This window comes from Bubalus kerabau, chromosome 14 (assembly GCF_029407905.1).
Source record: "Bubalus kerabau isolate K-KA32 ecotype Philippines breed swamp buffalo chromosome 14, PCC_UOA_SB_1v2, whole genome shotgun sequence".
NCBI lineage: Eukaryota > Metazoa > Chordata > Mammalia > Artiodactyla > Bovidae > Bubalus > Bubalus kerabau.
Window position 1 is genome coordinate 18,094,790 of NC_073637.1, and position 26,127 is coordinate 18,120,916.

At 39.0% G+C, this 26,127-nt stretch overlaps 1 protein-coding gene across 4 annotated transcripts in view; it reads right to left on the reverse strand.

Moving 5' to 3' along the window:
• FAM91A1 (family with sequence similarity 91 member A1) overlaps nt 1-23,434 on the reverse strand; it is a 40,664-nt gene extending 17,230 nt beyond the window's left edge. Inside the window, exons 1-15 of one of the 4 annotated variants that reach the window (XM_055545887.1) lie at nt 23,119-23,434; nt 17,981-18,065; nt 16,832-16,983; nt 15,215-15,272; nt 14,457-14,524; nt 13,792-13,905; nt 12,466-12,556; nt 11,988-12,050; nt 9,128-9,234; nt 8,556-8,594; nt 7,940-8,052; nt 7,405-7,520; nt 6,474-6,586; nt 6,058-6,144; nt 3,534-3,666 (exon numbers count right to left, since the gene is read on the reverse strand). In XM_055545887.1, the coding sequence (XP_055401862.1) occupies nt 3,534-3,666; nt 6,058-6,144; nt 6,474-6,586; nt 7,405-7,520; nt 7,940-8,052; nt 8,556-8,594; nt 9,128-9,234; nt 11,988-12,050; nt 12,466-12,556; nt 13,792-13,905; nt 14,457-14,524; nt 15,215-15,272; nt 16,832-16,983; nt 17,981-18,065; nt 23,119-23,190 (1,411 nt within the window). In that variant the 5' untranslated portion in view covers nt 23,191-23,434. Of the gene's footprint in view, nt 1-3,533; nt 3,667-6,057; nt 6,145-6,473; nt 6,587-7,404; nt 7,521-7,939; nt 8,053-8,555; nt 8,595-9,127; nt 9,235-11,987; nt 12,051-12,465; nt 12,557-13,791; nt 13,924-14,456; nt 14,525-15,214; nt 15,273-16,831; nt 16,984-17,980; nt 18,066-23,118 lie in introns of all 4 variants that reach the window. The other 3 variants (XM_055545888.1, XM_055545886.1, XM_055545884.1) reach the window with 3 other exon arrangements.
• Between the last annotated feature and the right edge of the window lie 2,693 nt (nt 23,435-26,127).

Sequence of the window (26,127 nt, forward strand, 5' to 3'; positions counted from 1 at the left end):
ATGTCGAAGATGAAAATACTGAGAATTGCCTTCAATTTTTTAAATAAAAATTAAAATTTTTTAAAATAAGGTAGAATAGTTTTTTAAAAGCACTTTATTTCCTAGGAAGTCAACTAAGACTTTCTAAGATTTAAAGCTAAAAGTCTTTATTTTGATCCAGAAAGATAACTGTCTACTGGTGTTTCTTCGAGCTAACTTTTCACTTTAAATACATTTGCTTTACCTTACTTCCTCTCCATCATGGCAGTGCCATCTTATGAAAACCTAAGTGCCATGGGAAAGCTGTTTCCTTCCCTCCCCCAATTTTCAATCTCTATAAAAACTTCACAGCCAAATTCTGAACGGACCAGAGGGGCAAGAATTCCTATTTAGGGCAAGAATGCCCTAAACTGGGGTCCATAATGCATGAGCTAAGCATGCAAATGTTAAGTGTTCCCACTTTTAATCCTTCTGGAAAATTCCAATTCTATTGCTTCTAAAAAGAGTTCATTGAAACTTCAGAAGATCAAGTTAGTCCTCTAAGCAAAAATGAATCTAAAAAAGGATATGGCTTGCTAAAAGAGCTTAGAAGCCCTGAGTACAATTGGCACCCAAGATCTTGGTCTTTAATACCATTCACCACTAAAAGAAACCAGGCTCCTAGGGGAAGAGGCTGATTCCGAGGCTGGAGCAGAAACACAAAGCAAGATAGCTTTGTCAGAAAATAAGGAATTACTCCCCACCAAATTAAAAAAAAAAAAAAAAAGATACAGGCGCACCAGGACAAGAGAAGTCCACTGGCAAAATCTGAGACAATGTAGCAAAAAAAATAATGAGACAATAATGACTGGTTATAAATCATTGAAAAAACAAAAACTGATAAATCCATACTGAGAATATAAGAGAAACTTGGTCCCAAATGTTAAATGAGGAAGAAATGGTGGAGTTGGGGGAAAAAAAGATCAATTCGCAGCCATCACAGTCAAGAATGGTTCAGACAAGGATCAACAGAGAATGCTAAATCTAGGAGGAAGCACTGACAGAGCAGGATATTCGCACCGTCTTAAAGTGTCTCCCTCTACAGACTGCTTATTAGTTGTGGGGGGAATAATAGTGGACTATACAATGTAGGAGTCAGAAAACACACTAAGTGCGTGGTCAAAATTCGCTAATATCACAAGGACAGATGCTTAATCATAGTTTGGCAAGTGTTTTGTTCTGCACGATCGCGGGGACAAGCAGTCCAGCTAACGGCATATGGGGCAAAGGGATTCTGGAGGGTGTTTGTGTCTGGCCCCTAACAAATAAAGGGAGTGCCTATGATCTTAACTAAGTTAGACCACACATTGTTTTCATTTTTCAAGCAGTGCCTCAAGCTGTCTAAAACCAGAAGAGCGCTAAGAAATTAGTCCTGTCACAGTATCAGAGGTTTGCTTCTATGAGAGCATCACAAGGCTTTTTGCTTTACAATGAATATCAAGTACTACATGATATACTCAAACTACAAATTGCTAATGACATAAAAAGAAAATTCTTTTTACTCAAAAACAGATGCTTAAACACCAATACTACAGAGTTTCTTGTTTAAAAAGGAGCAAGACTAAGTTATCCCATCTGGCACCTACAAAAAGCTACTTTGTTTACATGGAGGGTATTAAGCCTTAATGCCCTAATAAAAAGTTAATTCTTTATCTAGAATGAATGGCCTTTTTTTCTATGAATCTGAAATGGTACTAGTTATACACCATTATTAGAAAAACTGAAAACAGTCACTTAAATCATCTTCTGTGGTTCTAATGAGGAGCCCCAGTTAAGAAAGGCTGGTTAGAAGAATTAAACTTCATAAACAATCGCGGATCTGGTCTCAAAGGGAGGGAGGAGTTACTTACATTTTAACTTTGGAGCCACATCAGTTATTCTAAGCAATTAAAGCTCCAGTAACAGTCAACTACTAAATCTGCTTTAAAGGTTAAAATTATACTTTACTTTCACACAGAATAAGTTTAGGTTTACCATTTCATTGATGATACATAGACTATTCATTATTCATGTGAAAAAGTTTAGCACAACCCATTAAGCAATAGACTGTTCATGAATAAATCAATAAAAACCTCAGTGTTCAAGAGAAGATAATGTAAAGGATAGAGCAAAGGGAAAATAGTCAAGAGACATGGATTCAAGCCCCAGCTCTTCCGTTTACTAATCATATGAGCTTTAATGACTAAATGCACAAGAGATTTAACCAAGAAAAGCTTGAATTTCTTTATCTATAAAATGAGTTAACCCTGGCTGGTCACTAGCACTCTGTAACATTCTTGGATTCTATGATGGGCAGTAGGACACTTCAAATATTCTAACCCATTATCTCTGAAAATCACATAAAAGTCCAAGAAAGTCCAGGGTCCGTGTATCCAGAGATATATTCAAGACTGTGGCATTCACTGCTAGGTCACATGATTTAATATTTGGTAACCAAAAAATGATTACTATCAACAAATGTTTATTTATCAAAATGAGCTTTAGTGTCTTGGTATTTGGTGACTTAACACTCAGTTTCAACCGTTTATGAATAACCTCCAGCATGGAATCATCTATAATCCTGCTAAAGCGTGCCTCTGAACCAAACTCTAAGCTGAGGCGTGGGTCACCAGGTGCTGAGTGTCTAGCCTCACTCAGCTGATCTACCCAGGGTTTTTGTTCTCCCCTCCGCAACAAGTCTTGTGAAGTGACAAATGATTCCATCCTAAATGTTTTTAATTGAGCTGAAAAGAAAGCCAGGTGCTGGTGAAAGAAGTAGAATGAAAATGGTATGACTAAGAAAACGATGGTTCTTGGCCAGAAAAGAGAACTTTTAGGTAAACGAGAGAATGAGTGAGATTAAATGTGACAGTGGTGCCGAAGGCCCCAGAAGGCAACTCCCGTGAGCGTCCAAGGACAGGAAGCATTACATTCTCAGTGTAATGTTCTTACACTCGTGCCCAAGCTGCTGCATCTTCTTAAAAGCACATTCCTGGGGCCACTCCTCAATTCAGGGGCTACTACATCAACTCAACTCAAGTCTGGGAACCCCTTTCTATCACAAAACTGACAAGGCACACCAAGGCACCAATACTTCAGTAAAATACTTCAGTAAATATCACAGCAGCATTTGAATACAAAGGCCCTGTTTCTTATCTTTATAAAATGAATTCTTCATTCTTGATGCTTCATGCTTCCTAAATAAATTTTGTCATTTGTCCACCTCTCAAAACAGATGCCTGTTTCACATCTGTAGATAGACATCTGCAGATGCCTACATCCCATACAGCTACTTAAACAAATTAACACTCCCACTCTTCTTGCAGATAGCTAAACAAATTTAGATACTACAAATGTCAGCAGCACACAACAGAAGAGAGAAAGTAATATAAGAAATGACTGATGAGTAAAAAAATTCATAGAACAAGAAATGTTTTAAAATAAGTGATGATTAAATAAGTGAGCATGACTTGTTTAATTTCTTAGAAAGAAGTTCCATAGGATCATGTCTTCAAAATCAAGTATATTTATCATACCATAACTGGGTTGGTCTGGCTGTGCAGTCTGAGCAACTAGATCTTTATTATGACGCAGAAACAGTATTGTGTTCCTCAGAGTGAGCGCATGGTCAAAGTACCTCTGTGCTTCCCCTTCACCAGTGCTCTGAACCTGAAACAAGAGAACGTACGGGTTGCAACAAAAACCACTCCCATGCCATTCATGCCAGTTTATAACCATAAAGTAGAAATCTTTAGACATTATTAAAAAATTAGCCTTTTCATACTGTGAAATTAGTTTTCTACTTGCTGTTTGGAAGAAATGCTATGACCAACCTAGACAGCATATTAAAAACCAGAGACACTACTTTGCCAACAAAGGTCCATCTAGTCAAAGCTATGGTTTTTCCAATAGTCATGTATGGATGTGAGAGTTGGACTATAAAGAAAGCTGAGCACCGAAGAATTGCTGCTTTTGAACTGTGGTGCTGGAGAAGACTCTTGAGAGTCCCTTGGACTGCAAGGAGATCCAACCAGTCAATCCTAAAGGAAATCAGTCCTGAATATTCATTAGAAGGACTGATGCTGAAGCTGAAACACCAATACTTTGGCCACCTGATGTGCAGAACTGACTCAATGGAAAAGACCCTGATGCCAGGGAAGATTGAAGGCAGGAGGAGAAGGGGACGACAGAGGATGAGATGGTTGGATGGCATCACCAACTCGATGGACATGCGTTTAAGCAGGCTCCAGCAGTTGGTGATGGACAGGGAAGTCTGGCATGCTACAGTCCACGGGGTCACAACGAGTCAGTCACAACTAAGCGACTGAACTGAACTGAAAAATCAGCCAATCAGAAATTTGCCCAGGCAGTACTGAAATACATATTAACCCCAATCTTGGTTGAGCTTCCATTTGACTACACTTTTGGAAGGTGACAGAAATTACCCCAACAAGTAAAACAACTTCAGCAACAAAGTAATGCCAAATTATAACATTATATGTTCCATATATGATTCAAACAGGGTGCTCAAAAAACTCTAAGATCTGTATATTCTGCTTTGTCTAGAAAAGTAGTCTAATCCATGGTCACCAATGATGCTACTATTTTATCACCCTGTTCACAACTCTGCAAGGGACAACAGAGCATGTGACTCAATACAGCTGTTCAGTATCGCTGAACATACAGCTTTAAATCACTAAGGATTCACTGAGCCCCTGTTCTGTGCTATGACCTCCTTAGGATGTAAGGACAGAGGAGTGGATGAACTCCTGCCTTCACTGGGTTTACATTTTAATGCATGTTCTTCTGACACTGAGTCAGTCACCTGTTTAATATGTAAAAGCACACACATTCCAGAAGCAGCAGAGAAAACAGAAGGCCAGGTCTACCGGAGGAAATAACTAATTATATTTGCATTACATTAACAAGATCAGCCAATTAAGTTTGATCAAGATGAAGCTTCTTAAAAAAAAGCTAAGAAACTATTTTTTAAAAACTAAACTTCAGACTAAAGGGCTTTTCCAAGAATGTCTATGTGGTAAAAAAAAAACAACATATATAAAGCGTAAAAGAGATCTTCCAATTTGCTGTACTTGATAAAAGACCAGCTGAAGTCAGAAAAATAAAAATCTGGAAAACATGTTAATATGTGTTAGAATATAAAAAATTTATTGGAAAAGGCAATATACAATAAAAAATGGGGCTAAACAAGATATTAAAAGCATTTAGGAAATAGTGAAAATATAAAGATAAAAGTTAAGGAGACAAATTCACAACAAGGATGATCTCAGGGACTAAAAAAGTAAAAATCCTATGGAGAAGGTGAGGAGGAAAAAAATGTCATGGTGTTTTTTTGTTTTTTTTTTTGTTTTTTTGAGATATAAAGTACAAAATTACCAAACATTCTCTAACATACATGAGTTCATCACTAAAGCAAGGAAGGTACCAAAATTATTAGTCAAGGAACATATTAGACACACAAACTACTTGCTTAAAGAAGCACAGAGGACAGAATCAAATACTCAGGGAATGAAACACACCAAAAAGGTGATCAAGATTTAGAGTTAAGGAAAACTAGGCTGTACTCACAGGGAAAAGACAGTTAAAAACAAAAATGGCTGAAGTCTTCAAGATGCTAAAAGGGACAGTGAGAGTGGATATAAACACGACACCCAGGGACATTGTTCCAGACTAAGTGGAACAAAAATTTCAAATAAAATTGCTTAAGAGTAGATTTTTTAAGAGTTATGATGAAAAGAAAAAAAAAAAATTAAAGGCTATTTTGGAAAAGTGCATAAAAACTGCACACAGACTTTAAGATTTCTGTACCCCATTTCCTCATTATGTCAGATTATGCTAAGAGCTTAGATGAGGTAAATGACTCTTAAAATCACAATATTCATTCATCCACTCAATATGTTTAAAACTAAATGACTGCCACAGTATTAGGGTGGGAATGAACAAGAATATACCAAAAATCTACATAACCAACAACTGATGTTTTATCAAGCAAGAAAAGAGTCCCAACACCCTGACATCCCATAAGCTACCTAGATTTACCTTTTCTAGTTCAATAAGAAAGCTGTCCAGAGACTCATCTGAGAGCTTGCCAACTTCAAACATTGTGACTGCATGGCTTTTCAAATTCTGCAATAAAGAAACAAAAACAAAACTGAAATGTACTTTATTTGAGCCTATTATTAGTAAGTTCTAGCTTTCTCTCTGAATGCTAAGCATCTTATCTTGATACTACGCTTTCCAATATATTTAACCTCAAGTGTGCATAAAGACTTGATTTTTCTAATTACAAAAGCAGCCCTCACTAAAAAGCTGCCACACTCCTCTAAAGAATATAAAACAAAGCTGGCTGCATTTTCAGGAATAAATTTAGTACTTAAAAAAAAGATATAAGAACACTGAATTATTATGTACCTAATCGTTAAACATTTTCATATTTAAATAAGAATTTGACTTACTGGTGAAAGGTTTCCCATCATTAAAAAGGCAGTAAGTGTTGAGTCAAATAGGAACGCGATACGCTTTGTGTATCCTGTAGACAGATTCAAACTGTTTATACTGGCTGTGTCTGCTGGGGGGATAAAAATCAGTTTAAAAATCAAGTAAATGAAAACTGTTCATTATTTATCATTTGGAGTAAGAATGTATTTCATTTCAGCTTTATTTAATAATTAAAAGTACATAATATAGGCAATACTGTAAGTCATAAGAGGTCCCAATTCTACCTTATCTCCAACATAGAGAAAGAAAAAAAATTTTTTTAAGCCATTCACTTGTGCAGTAAATTTTCTGAAAGTCAATAATAAACCAAGACTTGATCACTGTCAGATCAAATGACTACCTAGCTTAACCTCTGTAGACAAGTCGCCAGGCCCAGGGAACAGAGCTACCAAGGGCAGGAATAGAAGCCACTTGATTGTGCCCTTCTCCTCTCCCCACACAAGTGCAAGCCCCTGGTCCACTATGCTCTGTCCCCCTCTGCACCTAGAGGCCTTCCTGCGATGGTCTTCCTGCACTCGCCAGCTGGCACTCTCTTAGCCGTTCTCAGCCCCAACACCATCTTCTCCACAAAGGCTCCCTAAACCCCTCTGGGCAAAAGGAGGGCTCTTCCTCTTTGCTCCCCACAAACACCAGAGTGCCTCTCATGCTGTGGTGGTTCTTACGGCTACATTCTCCAGACTCATTTTAGAAGGAAACTATTGTATTTCCTATCAATTTTATACCCCTAAGATCTAGCAACATATGGGTAAATACTCAAAGATACATACTGAGTGAAGAAAATCCAGACCAAATCATAAATTAACCGTAAGCCTGGAGAGTTCGCTTTATGAGTGTATGTGCAGACACACGGCTTATTTACAGACAGGCTCAAGCTGAGTCACCGCTAACCTGGGTCTTCTTGACTGTTTGTATCCGTGTCAGTAGCCGATGAAGCTTCCTGTACAGGGCTCCTACTTTCCCCACCATCCCATGACAGGAGCATCTTCTGTGGATCTAAAGTACTCCTGTTGATGAAGAAAACAGTCACTTCTGAAAAACCACACAGATGACCATATACAAAAACAGCCACTAAAGTCAGTACTGAGCTTACAAACATTCACCTAAATCCACTCTTACATTCAGGCCCCAAACTGAGATGTAGCCTTAAAATATTCTGCACCCACAGCAAAGGTTCTTAACTAAACCCATGGACAGGCTTCAGAGAATACGAGAACATTTTAAATCTATATGTAACATATAGTATGAGCTCTCCTCTAGGGCAAGTGTCATAGTTTTCATACGAGTCTAAAAAAAATTCCAAAACACAGAAGGTTAAACACCACTAACATATAGGGTTTAATCTGCTGAATAAATAAAATTTTGTTCATAAAATTGTATTTTTTTCCCCAAAACAAAAAACTCTCATACTAAATAAATGAGTTACTTTAATCTGTTTACGGATGGAACATTCTTCCACGATGAATGAAGTTGGTCCAAATTTATTACTTGTCCTTTCTTGTGGGCAAACCCCAATCGGCAGTACATTGATACAGCATTCTAAAAGGAATATAAAGGAAATGAATATCTGAAATAAACTAGACGTCAGAATGTCTGTAGACAAAAAAAATTATTATGGACTACGTTTATAGAGCTCCTCAAATATTTTCATCCCATAGCCAGAAAAAAACGTTTTCAGTAGGCCTGGTCTTCCCCTAAGATCTCCACATAGGCAGCAGAGGGAAAGCCTCCAACCCTCTGGCTTGGCCCTCCCCAGATCCACACCCTCAAGAAGCAGGAGTTGTTGCTTTAACTGACATCACTGCAAGACACTGTGACTTCATTACAAGGCTCTGGTCAGGCTGCTCCCTGCTGGGCGCAGACGGGTGAGGCTAGCTTTCACTCCCTAGGGTGGGAACTTCAGGGTTCTGGCCTTGCTCTGCTCTACTTCCTCTGACAGCTAATAAGCAGCTCACTGCTTCCGCTTCTCAGTATCAAGACAAAAATCTATAATCCATTCAGTGCTCGTAACACGAGTGAAAAAGAGTAGGAAAATTACATACCTTAACCAGAGACAGGTCTATCTCAAGAACATTTGCAAGCTGGGAAATAAAATTAAAAATTATTTTACATTCCTAAAAATTATCAGTATATCATAATAAACAGCTACAGATAACTTCTCCATCATCAGCAAAATTTAAATTATCAATAATGGAAATACTGAATAAATTTGGTAAGCAGAATTTTCTTCTTTCCGTATCTTTAAGACACTTAGAGTAGTACAAATCCAGGCAGTGACCCTAATAACTTAGCATGAATTATAATTACTTGAGCTACTTTAATTAGAATTACTTAGCTTTAATTTTCTCATTTAAAATGAAAAAATTCTAGATCAATCATTTACAATGCTTTTACTATAAAGTCATATAAAGTTATTCAACCAAATTATAACTATATACATATGCAGGAAGTAACTTAAGAACAGTGACTTAAGTATATTAATAGTTGAAAATCTAACCATGTATGGATTTTTTAAAATATCTTAGTTATATCATTAAATAATTTTATCCACTTGACACAAACTTATTTTATAATCTTGAAGCTAAACTCTTTCATAAGATGCTGTCACACTTACCTCTGCAACATTAGTATGCTCATCTATTGACACAAATATCTTATAGAGCAGAGTTTCAAAATAATCACCTTGTACTCGATTCATTACAAAACCTTCAAGAGGAGGAACTAAAATAAACAAAACAGATGTTTCTCAGTGATTTAATTTTATAAAAGAAGAAAGTTTAATTCAAATATCTATTCCAAAAGAGACCTCCAACTTAGGAAATGAATTCAGCTTTTGATTCATTTTATCAATTCCACTGCAAGTTTTTCTAAAACTCCCAAAGTAAAGGTCATATACAAAATGCTGTCTACACATAGTGGACTCTGATGGCAGAGCATAAACCCATAAAAGTAATTTCACCCCCAGGGACCACTCAGCATTCCTCAGGCAGAGAAGTGCTTACAGGCGTGGACTCAGTAGAAAGGCAGGGGGACTGTGGCTGCTTCAGGATGGGGAAGCCTGCCAAGGGTATGCTTTTGATCAGTCTTAGGCAGCAGGATGCCTGGTCTGAAGCAGAGAAACAAGGGCCGCGAGCTGCCATACTATACAAAACCAGGGGGACAGGAAGTATCAGCTCGTTGTCCTTCTCCCATCATCCCTGCTCCATCCTGACAAAAAGGGAAACCCATATGTGTGACTGCCACATTTATCACTGATGTAATTTGCTCTTTGGGGCTTTTTATTCTGTATCCTCCTTAATGGCAAGAGGGTCAAAACCTTTGTCAGCACAAGAGGCTGCCCAGTCGCTACTCTCCACCTGGCAGTTGTACTCACTTCTCTCCACCTCTTTGGTCCAGATGCCCTACTCCAATTTACTAGGCTGCTCTTCCCGACCATGAGGAGGCACTACGCTTGCCTTTGCCAGTCTCCCCTGTGGGCACACTTCCCTTAAAAGCATTCTGGGAAGATGTGTGCCTAGATCACAGGAGGATTTGGTGTCCCTGTGTCCTCTGACCCTAACACTACCTCACTGCACCCAAAACCTAAAAGTATTCCCAAGAGAGAGCTATAAGACAAAACTCAAGTGAGCAAAATGAAGACACTGTGAAGAACCACAATGCACACATCAGGGTAGGCTACCCAAGTTACAGCTCTGTCTCATGGCATTTTCTGATTTGGTGCTACCCTATTTCTAATCAGCCAAGAACTGTTAAGGATCAAAGGTTTCTTTTTAGAAATATTTCAGCAATCCCATTTTTTAATATAATTAATTCTTTTCCTAACTATCAACTATGTGAATAAGAAGTGTCAAAATTTACTGAAATGCTTACTAAATGCCAGACTATACTACTAGCTGCTTTATATATACAATTTCACTTAATCCTCTTAATATCAAGAGTTGTTAAAAAGTATATCGTATCTTAGAGATGAAGAAACCAAGGCACTAAGAGGTCAGAAATACACAATTTACATTTGGGCAAAAAGAATGAGAAATTCTTTATCTCTACATAAAGAGATACAGAATAGTCTTCAATATATATTAAGTTAAAGAAGCAAAGCATGCGTTGGATACACCATCTATGTAAGAATAAAATCACACAAAAAACGATATACATATATTTGTGCATAGTATGTTTGTGAGAGAGTATATAGGCAACTTAGCAGTAGTGGCCGAGAGGGAAACTGAAACTCAGGGCAGGCATCAGAAACAGATATTTTTATACTCTTTTGTAAGTTTAGGATTTTATAATCCTAATTATTGCCTACTCAAAAAGACATTAATAAAAATAAAGAAAAATACCTGGAAATAGCAAAGAAAATTATTTTTTTAAAAAATAAAGGACAAGGAAGGCCTGGGCATAAACACATATAAACACAAATAAAACATAAAGGTCAGGACACGCTGGACCACGACACCTGATGGAGGGAGTGTTTCTGTAATAAGCCCTATCACTCAGATGGTTAACAGTAAGGTTCCTGAAATGTTTTGACTCTTTATATATTTGATTACACAAGTATCTTAGAATGCAGATGATATCACAAACAAGAATAGCTAAAAGATACAATGGAAAACACATTTACAACACATAACCTTAATGTAACAAGTGCTTCTACAAATTGGCAAGAAATCTAACCTACAGAAAAAAAGCTCTACTGTGTTCAAAGATGTTAACCACATCACCAAAATAAATAAATAAGGAAATGATCTAAATAACCAGCAACAGAGCAATGGTTTAGTAAACTGAAACACTGTTGTTCTTGTTCGTTTGCTGTTTAGTTGCCAAGTGGTGTCTCTTTTGCAATCCCATAGACTGTAGACCACCAGGCTCCTCTGTCCATGGGATTTCCCAGGCAAGAACACTGGAGCAGGAACCATTTCCTTCTCCAATCAAACCTGTGTCTCTTGCACTGGCAGGAGGATTTTTTACCACTGAGCCACTTGGGAAGCCCCAAACTGAAATATACAAGGCTCTTAATACTGATTTAACTTGGGGAGGAGTGAAGAAGGGAGGAATAGATAAGCCAAAAAAGACGGTCATTACATGAAAAAATAAGACACAGATATGTCTGGTAAAAATGAAGAACATACAATTCTGTGATATAACTGAATACATGTAGAAACTTACGCAGTGAACAAGGTTTAAAAGATGACATAAATTTATAAAGACAGATTTGATTTAGGAGTTTAAGAAATTTACCTTGGATTTCTATTTTAATACAGTGTTTACACCATCATAAGATAAAAATAAAAAGAAGGAATTTAAGTAAAATCACCACAGTGTGCTGTAACGTAATGAGGAAGAAATGGTTTTCTTTGAAAAATTCTAACACAAAGATCCCAGGATGATGTGTGTCTAACTTATTAGGGTGATACACAGTGCCCAGCACCTAGCAGCCATTCAAAAAACGTTAAGAAATATGACCACATACTCACCTGCTATACAACTGTCATCAGATATTGGTACATCCAGATAAACAAATCCTTTGTTATATAAACCTACAGAAGCAAAAGTATCTTGTTTTAGATGAAACAGTAAACATTAGTAGTTTTAAAAAAAAAATAAAAACTTTATTCTTGATTTTCCATAAAAATAAAGATTCTTACAACTTAATGGTATGTGAAAAAGACAAGACAGAAGAAAAAAATTATTATCAAAGCTTTCAAAATCTTGGTTTCCCTCAAATGCTCAGAACTGAAAAATTTTTCTTATGATTCATTCACATAAATTTCTAATCTATGTGACTAATTACAGCCACACTGGAAAACAATGGACAAAGGTCACATTTCAAACAATACCACGCCTTAGGAAATATTACTATTCTTATCTAATTGATAAATAATTGCTACTAATTGTTGATGGCTTAAAATAAGTTTTTATGTTGACAGAAGACCATTTCTACTAACCACTTACTATGGACTACATTGTAATCTAGTGATCCAGAGAGTTGAGGGCCTGCATCAATGATCTTATCAATAGCGCATTTCTCAGGCAAAGTGCATATCTAGGAAAAGCAAAATATTTTCAATTAAGTTCTGTCCAAATTAACTAATTGATAAGTTTCCTCAAATCTATTTACGTTTAAACCAATAATTATATCTCATTAATTATATGAACTACCTGTAGTATTCATTCTTTACTCCAGAATTCAAACAGAAAAGGCTATGCACATAACCATCAATTAAGGTGCCAAAGTATGTTACCAACAGAACTCACAAAACAAAGTAATTTTAAGTGCTAAATACTTGCTGATAAGTAACATGTTCACTAATAAATACTAATATTTATTAACCCTTTTTGAATTGGAATCTGATCCACATACTGACTCTGAATCTCTCAAATCAAAAGCTAATTCACATGCCACTGGATTATTATCAGTGACAAGATCACTATCTTATGAAACAGTCTGATATCTTAATTGGAAGTAAATGCATTGAAGCAGAATTTCTAAGCCTTGCTCTCACTGGATTTATTCTGTCCTTGGAAGTAAAATAAAATGCAAATTAAAAAGAAGCTCACATGCTCACTTAATTTCTTCAGCCACAGGGATATGACTGGTCCCTAGGCACCTCGTCTACTGCTCCATCTCCTTCTCTAAATCAACATCTCTTCTTAAACGTATACAGCCTGTAACAAATGTGGTCTGACCACTGCAAATAGCATTTCCCTTGATCTTGACCTTAGTGCTTTATCAAGCACCTAACACTTGAGTATAGCATTTCAACAGTGATTTAAGAGCACAGCAAACTGTCCGAATTAAAACCCTGGATTTTACTCCACTGTGACTGGAGTCATTACTTCACTTCTCTGTGTTCATTTTCCTCACATATGAAATAGGCTACAAACAACCCCACACCATTGGGGTTGTTATGAGAATCAAATGAGACAATATAAAAGGCACTTGGAACAGTGCCTGGCACCCTGAGCACACACCAAGCGCTCAAAAAGTGTTATCAATGTTACTGCTGGTAGTTGCAGCATCACGTCAACTGTACATGAAACAACCATCTAATTAAATCCCCAGATGACCGTACAAGAACCACATCAAGTCTCCCTCATTAATCAAGAGTATTTTCGAAACTTACCAATAGTCTCGCCTACTGAGATCATTTACAATTTTGAATTTAAGTTTAATTTCCTTCAGGAACACCAAATAGTGTCACGTTTTTAAAAAGTTCTGCAACTACAGTTAAATGTAATTTTTAAAAATAAAAATGCTTAATTTTTAAAGATACCTACCTTTATGTCATCTTCCGTGATATATGCAGCCTGCACCACCCACCAGGCCTCTATGGCAATTTCCACTGGCTTTACTGGTAAAAGATCACGTGCCGTTTTCCTTCTGAAAAATTTCTGCAATGGTTCAAATATCTGAGAATTTGCAATCATTCTAAAATTACTATTTTCTTTTTTATTAATCATACTATAACAAGATCGTTTCTAACAGGCTAAATACCTTTTAAAATTCTCACGTTTTAAAATCTAACGTATTTTAGATATACTGAATGGAGAAAGTCATTCTTAAATTATTTCAAAATAAATTACTTCAAAACAGTATCATTAAATCTGAATCTAAATCCAGATATTTAAAAGAAACCCAGGTGAAAATGTGTATCAGTTTCACTCATAAACTGAACCCTGGGAGTGGAATGACTTAGGTTAGAAGATCTATGGAGCAGATTTTTAAAAATAAATGAAGCGTCCTATTCCTTGAACATTTTAAATTCAATAAGCACTTAAGCTATAACCTAGAGATACTGATGAGTTGTTTTTGTATTATTTCTGTATTAAGCATATTTTATTTGATCCAAGAAATCACAATTCAGTATTTCTACTCCTTAAAAATTTAACAAGACTGTGTGATAAGAGGTATAAGAAATGAGAAAGAGAAACAACTAGCTTACCTTTGATGATCTGCACTGATTCATCAGATCAATGTATTGGTTTCTTCCTATGCCAAGAAGCCTTAGACCTAAAAGAAAGAGTCTTTCTTTTAAAATCATTTAATACATCTTGAAAAGTCAGTACACACACAAGTCTACCGGGAAAAAACCTTTTGACTTTCGTTCCTCTTTTGATTATTACTGACAATTAGGATCAAATTTAAAAGAAGTCTTCAAATGAAATACAAAAGAAAACCAATTGGGAGAGATAAATTCATGCTGACACTTTTGACAATGCTAAATGAGAAAATTTTTTAAAAGCAGAAGTCCTCCCAATTCCAGGAAGTCAAAATGTACTTCTCAGCAAAAGTTTCTTCTTAACACAACAGAACTGTCACATTTCAAATAGACACACTTCATTAAAATAAGTATAATAAAAAAAAGCAGCGAATTTTGTTAGGAAAAACCATGTATTGTGCTGCAAAAATACTGTGAGTGAATTTTCTTCCTCATTTAGTATACACCACAGCCCAAGTATGAAAAGGAACTTCACTCTCTAGAAAAAGACTAGTCCCATTTGTCTGATTCTGCCACTCCAAAATATCCTTCTCTTAGACATTTAAAACTAAATCTCATATTTGACTTATACCACCTGATAAAATTATCAATAATCTTGCTTATGTTCTCATCTTTCATGTTAAAATGCACACATTACAACACAGATAAGAGCACACATGTGCAAAGACACTAACCATTACCTGGCTCAGAGTAATACTTACAGTCAGCAGCAGTGAAATTGGGCAATGAATCATAACTTTTCTCACTGTTCATAATGTCCTTTTAAAAAGAAAAAAAAAAAAGTAAATGTTAAATGCAAAATGTCCTTACACCAAACACTGAGATCAGAGTCTGGCAACCCAGTGCACACAGGTCACACAGTGGCACATACCACGTGGTCTCTTGTCTAATAACTGAAGGTCAGGCTTTCAGGTCTGGGTTCCTCACAGTGCTATGAAGCCCAGACAGGTGCCCTGCAATCTCTGCCCTGCAGAGGCTATGCAAGGAATACCTCCCTTCGAGCTCAGGGTTGCAGGCTCTCCACACTTCAAACCTGATCCTAGACTCGTACCCCAGGGCAAGAGAGAATCCCAAGAGAAGGCCTGACAATGGGTCACAGCACTGCCAACAAAGACCCAACGACTAAGTAGTCTTTGCTCCTCCGAGTCACAACCAGCAACTCAGACACAGTCAGTATCTGGCTTCTTCCAACCCTCATCTGTTTCTCCAGTAATAAACCAGCTGTTTACTGTGGGGATAAGACCCACTTTCAACCCAGGAGTTATACCCAATGGTTTAAGAACAGAAACCAGAGAATAGCAAGCATATGGATGGAAACTGGGACAAAAGCTCGCTCTGTTATCTCCCCTAAACCTGTGGACAACACCAGGAAAATAATCAGAGAGACAGCAACAACTATTCTACATACTGCTCAGCTGCCACCTTCTTTATGCTGCACTGGTTCCAGGGAAAGAGACTGACAGAAACTCAGCTGCCAGGCCTCAACCTTTACTTTGTATTTCCTCCAAAACAGGGACACACAGGAGACTGGGGCGGTAGCAGTGCCTTGGAAAGGGGGCTTAAGAAGACAGGCAGAGGGAGCTCCTGTGAAGGCAGCCTTCCTGCAGGCGCCCAGCTTCTTCAGTTCTATGTGCCCTCTGCTCTTCAAGGGGCTAGTGAGCCCAGAACAGCAGCACTCAAACAAAATTAAATCACCAATGAATACCAGATAAATACTGCCCATCTTTACATAAAGCTCCCTTAAAAGCAGTATATGAACCAGTACTTAAGGTTATTCAACACAAGCCTAAACACTGCCTTTGGAAAAAGGCTAACACCTAAAAGTTAATAATCACAGAAAGATTAGCAGCCAGGACCAGTAATATATTTCTAGTCTTCTGACACATGCATTATATAATGTTGAGTCTATATCATCAATGATTCTTTCTACAGTTAGCAAATAGCTAAATACATTAAGCTTCGAAGCTTAATGTTCAATTCTGTCAGCCACATTTTCAACCTTAACCACGTATTAAAAGCAATGAATTTTATACCAACTGTGCTAACATAAATGACTGATTAACCTACAAGAGCACAAGGGGTCAACAACATCTTCAAGAACACAGAGTAAGAACAGATACTTTCCCACTGTGAAAACACTGCTAAGGACACCTACTTGTAGCACAGCAGTTACCTTGTAAACAACTGTCCTTTCTACACTATCAGTTCAGAAACAACGTCCACCATGGCTGGGTGCCACAGAGCTGGGCATCAGCCACAAAGTGCCCGTGACACGAAGTCTCATCCCTCCCCTAGATTCATATAACCTGTAAACTCACCTCCATGATCCCAGTGTAATATGAGAATGGTGTTATCCTCAGGCCTTTCACCATGATGTCTGATAAATGGTAAGGGTACAGCATGAGATGATCTCGACTGTACTTCAACAGTTCCTCGTAGTACTTGCGTTCATCCTTCTTGACGTGCTTAACTGGGAGACAAAGGGAAATCCTCCAGTTTTATTTGACGTCTTACTAGTAAATGCAATGTTAAATTCTTTACAAGCTATTAATTAAAAATAAAAATATGTAAACTGGAAGAGAACAAATAAAACAACCTAAGCTGGAACAAAGAAACAATTATAGCACAAGAAACAGACTTCAGAGAATATAAGTAAAATGTATAAGGGACAGATAAGTACAAAAGTAATTCTTAACAAATCAAAAAGCAAAGAAAACGAGCATGGAATGTCTCCCCCCCGCAAAACGAGCTAAAACCATCCAATCCCTTACTATGATACTTTACAAAATAGCCAATCTGAATGGCAGCTTTCTATGAAATCAAGTCTGTTTTAAAAAATTATCTGCTGGTCTTTGTGCTTTAAATGTAAAAAGACCTCTGAGTTCCATAGAATACACACTTCACATAGAAAACCTATCACTGAAATACTATGTTTAAAATAAGAGCAACAAATGGGAGGGAAGATCAGCAGGGCAACAGAATAATCTGACAAATAAAAGGCAAACATTAAAACAGAGAAGTTAAAAAAAAAAGTGGAGCCAATTATATTTAAAATTTGTTCCAATTATTATAGAAAGAGGCTTCATTAAAGTTACATTATTTGGAAAATTTATAGAAAACAAAACAAAAAACTCAAAGTCAAAAATCAAGAAGTAATGCAATTCTTTCTGGCATATTTTCTCACATAAAGTAAAAAAGAGGACATCTGAATCAAAATTAGTACTCTGTAGGTAAAATAAATCTATAAACAAGACTCTAGAAAATAATTTTCACTGGAATTAGAAGGAAAAATCTACTTGCTAATGCAAATTATTGTTAAGTGTAATGGGTCATTATAGAATTTCATAAAGTCTGTACATGAAACGATTTCAGTACTATGAAATATGGTGAAAAGATAGGAGAGATTTATGAAAATGATAACTCTGTAACAGTCAATTCTATCTCAATGTAAAAATGGCTCTACTTACCTAAGTTATTTCTATATCGTAACTGATTGCGGATACTGTACAGGACAACCTGCTTCTCATATTCTCTCTGTGAATTTCCAAGACTCTAAAAAAAAAAATTCAAATAGATTTTAAATAACTAAACCAAAGTACTCTCCCTCCTTAAAATTTCAATACCATGCCCCCCAATTTTATCCTGGAATCTCTAAGTTCACGAACTGAGTAAAGGTTTTCTTAAATTTTATCATACAAACTTTTCTGCAATGGTATTAGAGCAAAAAAAAAAAAAAAATGTGTTTATCTTCAGTCTGCCTTTCTAAAAGGATTTAATGACACTATCTAAAGTATTTTATATATAAAGAGCAGTCAGAGAGCATAACTGCACTTAAGTTAACAAAAAACTAAATTTTACTAATAAACATTTCCTTCTTACCGGTTTCCAATTTGTGTGAATGAGGATGGATGGTTTCTTGCACCTACATTTTTTTAAAATTTAAGAATGGCCACTAGGAACAGATCCCTGTCTGGTAACTACTTGCAGTTGAAGGCTATGATTATTAAAAATTAAGATTTCTGAGGAATATATATTTCAAATGTACCTCTAAATAAGATTATTTCTTAAAAACGTCATCTAATGGTCTCATTAGAAAACATTTAGACAATTCTAGAAAATAGAGTTGTCTAAATTTCCAATATATTTTTTAATGAGCAAAATACTTTCTAGCTGTGAACTTAGTGTTATAAGTTTAAAATTGGTTTTTCATGAAAGCAAAGTGTAAGCTGGTCTGATTAGAGTTAACATTACACTCAATGTGAGACCATAAACTACATTTAATATGTGACTGCTGCTGCTGCTAAGTCACTTCAGTCGTGTCCGACTCTGTGTGACCCCATAGACGGCAGCCCACCAGGCTCTCCTGCCCCTGGGATTCTCCAGGCAAGAATACTGGAGTGGGTTGCCATTTCCTTCTCCAATGCATGAAAGTGAAAAGTGAAAGTGAAGTCGCTCAGTAGTGTCCGACCCTCAGCGACCCATGGACTGCAGCCCACCAGGCTCCTCCGTCCATGGGATTTTCCAGGCAGAAGTACTGGAGTGGGTGCCATTGCCTTCTCCGATGTGACTGCTATCCCCTTTCTAATTATTAGCCATGATCTTTCCAATATACTATAAAAAAAAAAAATCTTAAGAGATTAATGGAATATTCATTGGAAGAACTGATGCTGAAGCTGAAACTCCAACACTTTGGCCACCTGATGCAAAGAACTGACTCACTGGAAAAGACCCTAATGCTGGGAAAGATTGAAGGCAGGAGGAGAAGGGGATGACAGAGGATGAGATGGTTGGATGGAATCACCAACTTGATGGACATGAGTTTGAGCAACCTCCGGGAGTTGGTGATGGACAGGGAGGCCTGGTGTGGTGCAATCCATGAGGTCGCAAAGAGTCAGACACGACTGAGCTACTGAACTGAAGAGATTAATGACAGAAAAGATTAGAGGATTCAGTTACTATACTTCTTACTCGTAGGTTTTTGACAGCCAAGGCAAATGTCCACATACATACTTTCATTTAAGGCCATCTTCATAAGACAGATGACATACATCTAACTGGTACATAACTGGAACTATTGGTGGGTCTATTTAAGAAAAACTATTTAAGAAAAAAGGGACATAATGTGAGAAAACTAAAATGCTGAAATGTATGTGCTTACATTATTTTCATCCACTTTAACATTACAGGTAGTTAGAAGTTAAAGCTTATCACAGAGAAACTGCTCTCCCATCTCTGATGCAGCCCCAAAGCCAAGCTCAGGACTGAAGATATTTAGGGGATTCAAAATACCAGGCTTTCTGTAAAACTTTTAAAGGATCTCCTCTAGCTCTACTGCTAAATTCTCAAGGAACACAAAACACACATACACACACTCACTCACTCACACAGCAGACAATCTGCTAAAATCTTAGCAACTCGCAAACTTGAGGATTTGCTCTTCTGTTTCAAAATAAGCCCCTTAATTTATCCTAACTTACAACCATTTTCTTCCTTTAAAATTCTGTTCCTGGTTAAGTCCAGGATAAAAAGTATAAATCAAACCACTTACACAAAATATAAGGGCCCTGTTATTTGTAAGCTAATTAGAGAACAGAGCTATTAAACATCTAAGTCTTTGCCATAGTCATTAAGTAATGACTGGTTCTGATCAATACATATGTGCACGCACAAATAACTAAAAGCTACATTAAAAGCTGATTCTATTCTTCACTACCCTGGTACATAAAATATTAACTGCTATGTTCACAAAGATTCTTTACCTTCTCTTCCACTCCTACCCCAAATTTCCCACCATTCACATTTTAAAACACTGTTGCCCCTATAGGAGGCAAGTAAGAAAGGTCGTTTTCCTCTGAGACAGTGCTGACCCTGCAGAAACTCCAACCAGGTCTGACAAATGAAGCTGGGCCGCATATAAAAGGAACTGTAACAGATGGAGTGCCACAGAAACTGGTTGCAAAACATCCACTGTGCATCAGATTAGCATAAAGCATTTTTTTCTGAAGCTTTTGCTCCACAAATCCTGTCCCAATATGCACCCCCCTCAAGGAAGTACATAGTATTTTTTTTTTAATTGACCCTCATTGGATCACACAGAATCACATCATAAAATCTCCCTTCAAATAAAACAACTATGAATTGTTTTGAACAATGAATACTGGTAAACCTATAGTTTTACCAGTAATCCTCAAATCCTCAAAAATCCCCCCCCCAAAATCCTCAAACAATGGTGTGATCCACAACTTTTCAATATATTCTTGGAAGTCTAGTATAGCTCACACCAAGTAAAAAAACCTTTCATCTGATTTACATTTAAACAAATGTAATACATTTTTAAAAATTAAAAAAAAAAATCTGAATCACCTTCCCCCAGCTTTCAGAAATTAACATCTTCCAAATTAAACGCCTCAAAACTTACTGGAAACTCTTATCAAGGTACTTAGTATCTGTTAACACCAAAAAAAAACAAAAAACCCAAATTCTTTTCACACAAAGACTATTTCCCACTTTTAAACTGACTTTAGCTCCAGGAAAAAAATCTCAAACTGAAGCTATCATTCCTTCACTCCAGAAATATTTACTGGAAGACAACTACAGCCCTATAGACAAGAAATACAGTGCTGGGGGTCATCTACTCTAGATTTAGGTCGGGGAAACCGTCCTGGAGGAGTTAACATCTGGATTCTAGAAGCAACAAGTAATCTTTGGCGACAAGTGGTAAAAGGGCTGGGTTTGCATTTTAAAAACCTCACCCCAGTATAGGATGAGGAATGGATAGGAGGGTCTTTTTCTGAAGGCAAGAGACCAGAGAGAACGCTGATGTAGTAAACCAAGGTAGAGCCTGACCTAGGAAAACAGAGCAAGGCTAAGTCCATGAAGTAACTTGTACAGAGGGGTTTTCCAACACCTTCAACAAGTGGAAGCTTTATCCTACTGTAAAATATCAATTCTTTTAATTGATGTTACCAAAAGAAGTTTTAATTTAATGTCATGTTTGTACCAGATTGTAACACTGGAGATTATTTTTAATAGTTGTGACTAAGGTTTAGAAAGGCTTTGCCAACACTAATTAAGATCGATTATTTCTATTGGACATAATGGAATCATCCATCTCTTGTCTATTAAGCTACATTTATTTTTGTGAAAGGAAGAGTAAACATGGAAACAAAGGCTTACTGGTTCTTGCAGTTGTCTTGCCATATGCCACAAAACTTTAAAAACACAAAGTGTCCATCAAGGCCCTCATTCAAGTTTAACAAGAGAAGGTTTAGAGCTTTCTGGCGCTTTCCTCCAGGTTTAGAGCTTTCTTCTTGCTGTTCAAGATTAATGTCACAAGGGCAGCCACTGCCACCCAAGAATTCGGAGTTCCTTAAATTTATCTTTCCACTTTCTTGTGTTTTTGGTATCTTGAAGTGAAAGCATTTTCTCTGCCACATGATACACTGCCAGAACCTTAAATTATTATTTCCTGGAACTAAGACCCCAAGCTGAGAGCTGCAGCAAAGTAACAATCTGTATACCATCACCACCACCATCCCAAACCCTCCAAATATGCCAATGTTCAGAACTAGTGGAAAACAGAATTTAACTCCCAAACAAGTAAAATGGTGGGAACTTGAAGGTCAACCACTGACCAGAAAAAAACAGTACTTTGTATACAGCACTCATCGCTCCCTTCGTAAGCTTCACCACCACTCGCCATATCATGTATTTACTCATTCGTTTACTGTCTGTCTTTTCTAAAATAAGCTCCATGAAGACAGGACTTGCCTTGTGTTGACTGCTGCAAATTACCCGCACCTCAAACAAGGCATAGTACATAGCAGGTCTTCAACAGATATCTGCAAAACTGAGTCAAAATGACTCTCAAGCTTTTGAGAACTACTTCTGAGGGAAAAAAGGCCAAACCTCCTTGTCACTCTCTTGTTGCACCATCTCTAATAAACCCACCTCGTCGGGAGGCTCAAGTCCAACAAAAGTAGGAAAGCTCTTCAAAATCCGGCCCTGACAGCTCCCACCCCCAATCACTAACCAATCCCCACCTCCGGATTGTGAAAGCACGCTTTCACTCATCTAAGCTTTTTTAAAATGACCTCTCTCGTTGGAAAATCTTTAATCCCCCTCTTTTCTAGCTATCTCTTATTTGTCTTTTAAAACCCATTTTAAATGCCTCTCCTACACATTCTCCTGATACTCCATTGACAGTTTCTGAGTCCCTCCTCTGTGCGCGCCCCTACACTATGATGCTGGTTCGTGTGAGCAGCTATCAGCCTGTAACACAGTCATTTGTTTCTCATCCCTTTGCCACCATCCCCAAGTTCTGAAGATCAGGAGCTGTGTTTCAAATTTGTTTCGAAGGTGTCTAGCCCAGTGCCTGGTGAAACGAAGACCGCGTGCGAAGGCGCCAGGCGAGTACAGTGGACACCATTCCATCCCATTTCGCAACAGCCCCATCCTGCCCTTGCGGCCCCAGGGCCACCCCCTCCCCAGCCGCGGGTTTGGGATCGGTTAAATCCAGACCCTTAGCGGGGGCAAGGCCGGGAGGGAGCTCAGAGGCGCGCTAGCAGTTGGCGGCGGGGCGGGACCGTGTCCCCAGCTTCCGTACCTGCCTCACGTTGGCCGGCAGCTTGCTCCACGGGTAGTTGTGCCGGATGTGGAACTCCACGTCTATGTTCATGATGCCGGGAGCCTGGGCGGGCGGCAGCGGCCGGGACCGCCGCTGGAACGACGCCTCCCGCCTGCCCGCCCTCGGCCCGTCCGGGGAGCCCGCGGGAGGCCCCGCGCCTCACACTACGGACGGCCAGGGCTGCCCCATGGCCTGGGCTCCCGACAGCTCGGCGCGGCCCGGGCCACGGGGCACGGGAGCAGTGGAAAGGGGCGGCCGGACACCTCGGCGGCTCCAAGTTTCTTCCTAGTTTCGGGCTGGCCGGAAATGGCTTAGGGTGTGCGTCACTTCCGCTCGGAGCGGGGCCGAGGGGCGGGGCCGGGGCTGGCCTGCTGCTCAGCCCCCTGCACGCGAGTGGACCCTGCAGGTGGAGCCCGTGGTACCCGGATAGTGACTCCCTGTCCGCGCGCCCCATATCCCTCTGTTAGTCTCTGGATGAATCATTTGGGTTTGTAGTGCCAGTGCTAGATGACCCACTTTCCCCAAATGTGAGCCCGGGTGGCCCTGGAGCAGGTGGCTACAGGCACTCGGGTGGGATACCTAGAAGGAACGTCTTGGGATGGGGGCCATAGCCGACTTTAAAAAGTACAAGAGCGGTGAGGTCCAGGGGGCCCCCCAATAGCCAACCCTGAACCGAGGCCAGGGGAAAGGGGTCCAAGCTCATGAAGGAATGTGTAAGTCAGCTGTCCCCACAGTGGAGTGGTAGAGCAAAGGGCTAGTGATCCTTCATCTCCAACTGGTAGTTGTTGTATCTTGTGCAAGAGAAACAACTGGACTCTCCTTCAAAGCGGAGAAGGCAATGGCACCCCATTCCAGTACTCTTGCCTGGAAAATCCCATGGACGGAGGAGCCTGGTAGGCTATAGTCTATGGGATCGCACAGAGTCGGACACGACTGCTGCAACTTAGCAGCAGCAGCAGCAGCAGCAGCAGCAGCTCTTTCAAAGATCCAAATGCTCGTTTTGTTTTGTGGACTGCCCTGCAGCTTTCAGGATCTTAGTTCCCCCACCAGGGACTGAACCTGTGTCCTCAGCAGTGAATGGCAGAGTCCTAACCACTGGACCACCAAGCAGTTCCCACAAAGGTCCAGATTCTTACATTGTAGGACTTCAGGGAATGTTAAACAGCTGGTGCTGATGTGGGAGAGGCTGGGAGGGAATCTTAAGATAAACATTCTTGCATACAGCTGCTCTGCTCCTTACAGATGTCTCCAGAGTCGCTTTAAAAGGCAGAAATTCAGCCTATCTTAATTTCAATTCTGTTGGGAAGATCTTTGTGAACACTTTTGTCCAGAATTTTTTATGCTGGCTAAGCAAATTCATGACCTTTGTTACTGGCAAGTAGCCATAGACCAGTTCACTATTTTTGTGACTACATTTCAGCTTTAAACAATGGTTTTAAATAATATTCTATTACACACATGCCAGATATATAACTTGGAAAGTTTTATGATGCCTAGGGCACAGCTCAGCAGCTGGCCAGTCCAACACATAGCAGGGACCTCATTATGTCTGATGAGTTGAAACAAATGGGCTTCTCAGGTGGTGTAGTGGTAAAGAATCAGCCTGCCAATGGAGGAGATGCAGGAGACACAGGTTCCATCCTTGAGTCAGGAAGATCCCCTGGAGGAGGAAGTGGCAACCCACCGCAGTATTCTTGCCTAGAGAATACTATGGACAGAGGAGACTGGCGGGCTGCAGTCCATAGGGTCACAGAGTCAAGAGTCGGACATGACTGAAGCAACTGAGCATGCAGGCATGCACTGGGTCTTCTTAATTGCAGCATGTAGGATCTTTTTTTAGTTGCAGCATGTGAACTCTTGGTTGCTAGTGGCATATGGGATCTAGTTCCCCAACCAGAGATCAAACCCAGGCCCCCTGCATTGGGAACTCGGACTCAGCCAGTGGACCATCAGGGAAGTCCCCATGGAGCCTTGGTAAACTGTAATGTCCATCCTTTTAGGTCCTTGACTCAGGCCTCTGGTCATTTCTGCTTCAGTAGGACTTTGCTATTCAAGTTTCAGAGGTCAGAAACTGCAAAGTATTGGAAGCCCCATCCCAGAAGCTACCATTCAAATTAACCTTATGGGTAAACAATATGTTTAAAATTACAAGTGCAATGAGATTCAGTCTTCTCTGACTTTACCAATGTGGACTAAGGAATATTACTCAGGTGTCTTCAGCAGCTGCCCTTCAGAAAGACTACAGAACTACTTCATTCCCACAACTTCAACAAAAATAAGGAGCAGAAACAACCTGTAAGTAGGGAGTTATCTGGTGGTCTAATTTCTCGGTCTCCAGAATGTTACTCCCTGTGGCCGGTAGATTAATGACTTCCCAGATGTCCATGTCTCAATCCCTGGAACCTGAGAATATGTTAACCTCACGAGGCAGAAGGGACTTTGCTGATGTGATTAAGGGAAGGATCTTGAGATGGGAGATTATCCCAGATTATCCGAGCAGGCTCAATGTAATCCCAGGGTCCTTAGGACAGAGAGGTGAGAAAGCCAGAGTCAGAGACGAAGATGTGACAACTGAAGGAGAGGATGGAGTGACACAGAGCCACAGGGCAAGGAACATGGACACCTTCTTGGATCTGGGAAAGAAAAACAGATTCTCCGCCAAAGCGTCCAAAAAGATCCTAGCCCTGCCAACTCATTTTGGACTTCTAATCTCCAGAACTCTAAAGATAATGCTTTTGTGTTGTTTTATGCCACTACATTTGCAATAATTTGTTACCACATCCATAGGAAATTAATATCCTCCCACACCAATCAAGTACTCCAACACTCAAACAGCTGATGCATCAAATTTTATAATTAAATCATTTTAGTTGAAGTATAAATACCCTCCGGAGAAGGCAATGGCACCCCACTCCAGTACTCTTGCCTGGAAAATCCCATGGACGGAGGAGCCTAGTGGGCTGCAGTCCATGGGGTCTCGAAGAGTTG